Raw genomic sequence first — 7369 nt, 5'->3', positions numbered from 1 at the left:
AGCTGCTGGCAAAGGTAAGACGTGGACATCTTACCTGGAGTTCACCTCTTTCGCTTGGTAACTTTTTCTTGGGACAAGACGCAAGAGGACTCTTTTCTGTTCTCAGACGTTTGTCTAAATAAAGATCTCTCAAATTTATTTTTGTGGTGGGATTCCTAAGCAGACAAGAAGAAAAGTCACTCTCCCACCGAGCAGCTGCCCAGCTCCCACCAGGTTTTGCTCTGGGGCAGCAGCTACGGGCACAGAAAGCAAGCCGGTGAGTGTCTCCAAGCAGGTCCGCCGGACTGCTGGGAACCAGGGCTTGGTACACGCTCCCCAAACCTGGAGGACTGGTGCTGATTTCAAAGTTTCCAGGTGGAGGAAGAGAAAGTGGATCTGCAGAGAGTAAGGGGAGAGGGAGAAGCCCCTCTCCCCCACTGCCCACGGGGGCGCCATGGGTAACATCTGCCTGAGGCTCCGGACGTACCTGGAGCCCTGTCTCCCCTGCTTGTCTCAGGAGGCAGACAAGTCGGTGGTGATTCAGAACCCGTGGACTGTCTGCCCCCCCGATCCTCCCCGGCCGCCGCATCCGGAGCCCGAGAGAAGCCAGGGCCAGTACTTTGTGGCTCTGTTTGATTACCAGGCTCGGACCGCAGAGGACCTGAGCTTCCGCGCGGGCGACAAGCTCCAAGTCTTGGACACATCGCACGAGGGTTGGTGGCTTGCCAGGCACTTGGAGAAAAGGGCAGACGGCTCCGACCAGCAGCTGCAGGGCTATATTCCTTCTAACTATGTGGCTGAGGACAGGAGCCTCCAGGCAGAGCCGTAAGTAGTACACACATTTTATTTCTCAGCTCTCTGAGGGCGGGTAATGAGGTTTCCTTCTTACCTATCTGCAAACCCACTAATTTTCAAAGAGCTGCCTGGAAAGTATAAGGAAGTACTGGCAAGAATCTTCTAATTGAAACACACCTCCCCTGCTGGGTGAGAGTGAAACTGGAAGGTAACTGTTGAAATGACTTCTATTAACAGTTTGTATACCCACAAGCCCTGGGTGCATTTTCATCAACATAAACGAATGGTGCATTTAATGATCTATCTTTTCTTTGGCTGTAAAATAAGTCATGCCTCACTTTAACATAGAACTGCATCTCATTTGCAGGTATATCATAGATCTTCCTTAAACTACACTTGCAAATCTAAAGTCCAGCTCTCTCTGTTTTTAAACTTTTGGAAGCATCAACTCCAGTTCTGATAGGCACACACAGGGGTAACTAATGTAGAAGGTCACATTTAGAAGATGCTACATTTTCCCAGTGAAATCATGACTGGATATTTTTCTTTGAGTCCCAGATATGGAGTTATGCTACCCAAATTATGATATCTTTTGGGTTTTATTATGATTAGAAACTAGCCAGCTACAGATGTTTTGGAAGTTTTAACAAGAAAAATAATGACATTATTTCTCCAGAGAAGGAGATTAAGACTTTACCCTGATATTTGAATAAATCCTATGAGTTATAGTGGAACCAAGGAAGAAAACTTTATGTACTTATGCACGTATCCATCCGTCCATCCATCCATCCATGCAAGTGTCAGGTGGAGTAGTGGCATGGGGGGAGAAGGGGCAAGGTTATGCTAGTGGTAGTTGAATATAAAGTAGATAAAGCAAGGTCTTGACACCATTGTCATACTTGGGGTCTGGTGTGCTGAGAAGCAGGCTGACTGCTACTTACCCTAAACTTCTTGCTGCCTGGTTGCAGTGAAACCTAAGACTGGGAATGTCTCTCAGGACTCATTTTATAGAGTGGGTCCTTAGTAGAGGAACCTCTGGGGATTCACTCATTTTCTCATGTGTTTTTTCTTTTGATGTGAGCTGCAGCATCCCTTACTGGCCCAGGTAATAAAATTGTAGGAAGAGCCATGGTGCATTGTTGCTGATTTCCAAACTCAAATTCAAATACAAAAGGGGGTTGGGGGGCTTTTGAGATTCTTTCCAATGCCAAGGGCCTGTAAATGTTAGGAAGTGTCTTATTTTACACCTAGATAGAAATCTCTTCCATTCCTATACACTAACAATGAAAAATCTGAAAGAGAAATTAAGGAAACACTCCCATTTACCATTGCAACAAAAAGAATAAAATACCTAGGAATAAACCTACCCAAGGAGACAAAAGACCTGTATGCAGAAAACTGTAAGACACTGATGAAAGAAATTAAAGATGATACCAACAGATGGAGAGATATACCATGTTCTTGGATTGGAAGAATCAACATTGTGAAAATGACTATACTACCCAAAGCAATCTGCAGATTCAATGCAATCCCTATCAAACTACCAATGACATTTTTCACAGAACTAGAACAAAATATTTCACAATTTGTATGGAAACACAAAAGACCCGGAATAGCCAAAGCAATCTTGAGAAAGAAAAATGGAGCTGGAGGAATCAGGCTCCCTGACTTCAGACTATACTATAAAGCTACAGTAATCAAGACAGTATGGTACTGGCACAAAAACAGAAATATAGATTAATGGAACAGGATAGACAGCCCAGAGATAAACCCACACACATATGGTCATCTTATCTTTGATAAAGGAGACAAGGATATACAATGGAGAAAAGACAGACCTTCAATAAGTGGTGCTGGGAAAACTGGACAGCTACATGTAAAAGAATGAAATTAGAACACTCCCTACACCATACACAGAAATAAACTCAAAATAGATTAAAGACCTAAATGTAAGGCAAGACACTATAAAACTGTTAGAGGAAAACATAGGCAGAGAACTCTATGACATAAATCACAGCAAGATCCTTTTTGACCCACCTCCTAGAGAAATGGAAATAAACACAAAAGTAAACAAATGGGACCTAATGAAACTTAAAAGCTTTTGCACAGCAAAGGAAAACATAAAGAAGACGAAAAGACAACCCTCACAATGGGAGAAAATATTTGCAAATGAAGCAACTGACAAAGGATTAACCTCCAGAATTTACAAGCAGCTCATGCAACTCAATATCAAAATAACAAACAACCCAATCCAAAAATGGGCAGAAGACCTAAATAGACATTTCTCCAAAGAAGATATACAGACTGCCAACAAACACATGAAAGGATGCTCAACATCACTAACCATTAGAGAAATGCAAATCAAAAGTACAGTGAGACATCACCTCACACCAGTCAGAATGGGCATTATCAAAAAAATCTAGAAACAATAAATGCTCGAGAGAGTGTGGAGAAAAGGGAACCCTCTTGCACTGTTGGTGGGAATGTAAATTGATACAGCCACTATGGAGAACAGTATGGAGTTTCCTTAAGAAACTAAAAACAGAACTAGCATAGTACCCAGCAATCCCACTACTGGGCATATACCCTGAGAAAACCATAATTCAAAAAGAGTCATGTACCACAATGTTCATTGCAGCTCTATTTACAATAGCCAGGACATGGAAGCAACCTATGTGTCCATCGACAGATGAATGGATAAAGAAGGTGTGGCACATATATGCAATGGAATATTACTCAGCCATAAAACAAAACAAAATTGAGTTATTTGTAGTGAGGTGGATGGACCTAGAGTCTGTCATACAGAGTGAAATAAGTCAGAAAGAGTAAAACAAATAACATATCCTAACACATATATATGGAATCTAAAAAAAAAAAAAAAAAGGTTCTGAAGAACCTAGGGGCAGGACAGGAATAAAGAGGCAGATGTAGAGAGTAGACTTGAGGACACGGGGAGGGGGAAGGGTAAGGTGGGACGAAGTGAGAGAGTGGCATTGACATATATACACTACCAAATGTAAAATAGATAGCTAGTGGGAAGCTGCCGCATGGCACAGGGAGATCAGCTCGGTGCTTTGTCACCACCTAGAGGGGTGGGATGGGGAGGGTGGGAGGGAGACGCAAGAGGGAGGGGATATGGGGATACACGTATATGTATAGCTGATTCACTTTGTTATGCAGCAGAAACTAACATAACATTGTAAAGCAATTATACTCCAGTAAAGATGTTAAAAAAAAAAAAAAAAAAGAGAATCCGATCTTGTTTTTGTCCTGATCCGTCGTGGTCACAGAGTGGCCTTTTCTGATGTTGGTATTCTGTGACGTTGTTTGTGTTCAAGAGGAGAACACCCAGGCCTAGTCGTAAGTGCCAGGCAAACTCCTGGACTCTAGGGTCTGCTTTTCTCTTTTTCAGCCAGCATAATACAGATGCTGCTAAATGCTGTAGAGTCACACAACTGTCTGTGATGTAGCATGCACTTAAAAATAATATCTTGGGCTTCCCTGGTGGTGCCGTGGTTGAGAGTCCGCCTGCCGATGCAGGGGACACGGGTTCGTGCCCCGGTCCGGGAGGATCCCACATGTCGTGGAGCAGCTGGGCCTGTGAGCCATGGCCGCTGAGCCTGCGCGTCCTGAGCCTGTGCTTCTCAACGGGAGAGGCCACAACAGTGAGAGGCCCGTGTACCGCAAAAAAAAAAAAAAAAAAAAAACTTAATGGATGAATGAGGAAACAAATACGTGGCTGAATGTATGCAGACGTAGAAGAGACAAGTCCTGCTTTGGGGAGAATCACACCTTTCTTTCTTTCAGGGTTCAGCTCTCATGACCCCCTTCCAGCCAGCCTCTGGAGCTTGTACTTTTATCGTATAATGGCTAGTTGTACAACTTCTCTCTTTCATATAAGACTGTGAAGTCTTTGAGGGCAGGATACTTGTGTTTCCTGTATCATGCCTGGAAAACTATTTAAGGCAGTGCTTGTGCTCCAGCGAATTTATAATCTCAGGAGGTGAGACTCTCTATTTCCTCTTGAAGTTGTAGATTCTGTGTAGTAGAAGCACTGTCCCATTCAGTTTTACTCAATGCTTATTGACGGGACAATTCAGTACAAATTGTTGAACATGGCAGAAGGGAAGTAAAAGTATATTCAGGGAATGGGAAGTTGTACAGTTTAGTTGAAGCATTTACGGAGAGAGCAATGAGAAATCTGGAAAAAGAGGTTGGGACTAGGTTTTGGAAAAGACCATGTGTGCCACGTTAAAGAGTTTGGGTTTTGTCTGATAGGAAATAGATGGAACTAAGAACTTTGAAAAGGCAGTGATGATGTGAGAATGGAATGGAGAAGAGAGAGGCTAGGCAGGAGTAGGGAAGTTGTACCAAATGTCTCCAGCATGAGGTTGTCAGGGTTTAATTTCTAATTGTGGTACTGTTAAAAAAAAAAGAAGAGTAGGAATATGAATAATCTCATGAATGAAAAATCGAGAGGACTTAGGGGAAGGGAAATAATTAGCACTTTTAAGTACCTTTGATGTGCTGAGCACACAAAACCATATATATGAGCTAATTTAATCTTTATAATAGCCCTGCAAGGCAGGTTTTCTTATCACTGTTTTTAGGATGAGAAAATTGAAGCTTAAATTTAAATAAATCCAAGAGCATTCTTATCTGGTAAATAGTTGAGGCAAAACTACAAATTAGATGTAGAAGAGAAAGAGAGAGAATTAAAAATGTTATTTGGGACCATGTGAAATAGTAAGAGAAATATACATTTCATAAAGTACTTCTTATTAGGGGGTGTGGTTGAAACAGAAAAGCTGACAACACATTCGCTTTTAGGCATGTTGAATGTGAAGTACTAATAAGTCATCTCAATGACAATGTCCAGGAGAAATGTAGAAATACAAAACTGTGGGCAAAAAGAAAAGTCTATTCTGTGAAGATAGATTTTTGAAGGCATTCACACCGAGGTGTTATAGATATTACAGGAATATAAGAACTGCAGGGCATTGTAGGCTTTGCAAGGATTATGAGAACCATAGTGTGAGACTTTAAGAAACAGAAGGGGCCAAAGATTAACTCTTTAGAAATTCCCGTCATTTATGTGAGTAGATGCAGTGAGTAGATTGTAGTAACGGCCCGGTTTTTTATACCTCCTTACTACACACCCTCGGGTAGTCTCCTCCCACACAAAATCTCGTTGACCACGGAACTTGCTTTGGCCAATGGGACGATAGTAAACGTGACAAAAATAGAGATTGAAAAGGGCTTGCATGTTGGGGCTTGCTTTCTTATTGCTCTTGGAGTTCTGTAACTACTATGAAAAAACTCAAGCAAACCTCCTGGAGGAGGGAAGACCATGTGAAGAGAAACCCTATTTTGTCCCAGCTGACTTACCAGCTGAGTGGAGACTCATGAGCCCAGCTAAGGTCAGTGGAGCCCATCCCAAATTGCGCACCTTTAGATTCCTGAGTTAACCAAACACAGTCAGTTCTTCATATCTATAGGTTTTGTATCTGTGTATTCAGCTAAATGTGATAAAAACTAGTTGGAAAAAAAAATCCAAAAAGTTCCAAAAAGTGAAACTTGAATTCACCACATGTTGGCAATGGTTTACATAGCATTTATGTTGTATTAGGTATTATAAGTAATCGAGAGATGATTTAAAGTATCTTTAAGGGATGTGCATAGGTTATATGCAAATAGTACACCATTTTATATAGGGGCCTTGAGCCTCCACAGATATCAGTATCCTGGAACCAATCCCCCTCAGATAAGGATGGAAGACTGTAGTTGTTATGAAGCAAAACCTAACTCATACAGGGAAGAAGAGCCCCTGAAGGAAACAATGAACATCTTTCTCAAAATAAGAAGATAAAATGTCAAGAAGGATGTTTAAGTCAAATGCTAAACAAAGGTCAGAGTAATGAGGAAGAGGTAAAGACCATTAGATTTGCTGGAAGATTACTGGTGACACTAAAAAGCAGTTTTATAATGTAAATACAGATGATGTCATTCAGTAAAGAGAGTGAGCGAGTTATAACAAGGAACTTCATGCTGTGTCTGGGACTCTGAACTGGGAGGTTTAGGCTGGGTTGAGCCATAGAAAAAGTATTGTATGATAGGGCTCTACACGTGGGACTTGGGTCCATCCTGAGAACCTGAGCTGAGGAAAAGCAAAATTAAAAGAGGCAGTGGAACTTAGCTGCCTCCGTCTCTGAGCAGAGTATGCAGGGTCCTAAGGACTATGTCTGTTTGGTTGGGATTTACCAAAAATTTCACCTTCTCTAGGGCATCAAAGTTGGTAGCTTTTAAACATCCTCTGATAAGTTTAGATATTTAGATTTAGAAGTTGGGGCAGAGTGAGGATAAGTCAAGGGTTTATCTTTAGTGAAGTTGGGCCTTCCCAAAATTGTTGGCAAAATTAAAGAATTTTTCTCTTGAGTGCTATCCTCCCCAGTTTTGGGGTCATGTGGAAAGACTGAGCTTAGTTCAAGGTCTTAAAGTACAGGCAGCAAATATATGTAACTTTTAAAGAAGATTGTCTGTGAAGGTAAGCCCTGTTGTCTTCTATGATATACTATAGTTATAAGATATTCCTCGC

The 7369-nt window shown here is 41.6% G+C and overlaps 1 protein-coding gene across 1 annotated transcript in view; it reads left to right on the top strand.

Annotated features, from left to right (window-relative positions):
- The first annotated feature begins 433 nt into the window (after positions 1–433).
- Positions 434–7369, top strand: part of FRK (fyn related Src family tyrosine kinase) — an 82944-nt gene continuing 76008 nt past the window's right edge. Inside the window, exon 1 of the mRNA XM_029223953.1 lies at positions 434–804. Within this exon, the coding sequence (XP_029079786.1) occupies positions 434–804 (371 nt within the window). The remainder of the gene's footprint in view (positions 805–7369) is intronic.

Source organism: Monodon monoceros, unplaced genomic scaffold (genome assembly GCF_005190385.1).
Source record: "Monodon monoceros isolate NGI ecotype Baffin Bay Population unplaced genomic scaffold, NGI_Narwhal_1 Super_Scaffold_15, whole genome shotgun sequence".
In the NCBI taxonomy this organism is placed as follows: Eukaryota; Metazoa; Chordata; class Mammalia; order Artiodactyla; family Monodontidae; genus Monodon; species Monodon monoceros.
This window is presented reverse-complemented; position numbering and strand designations above follow the sequence as displayed.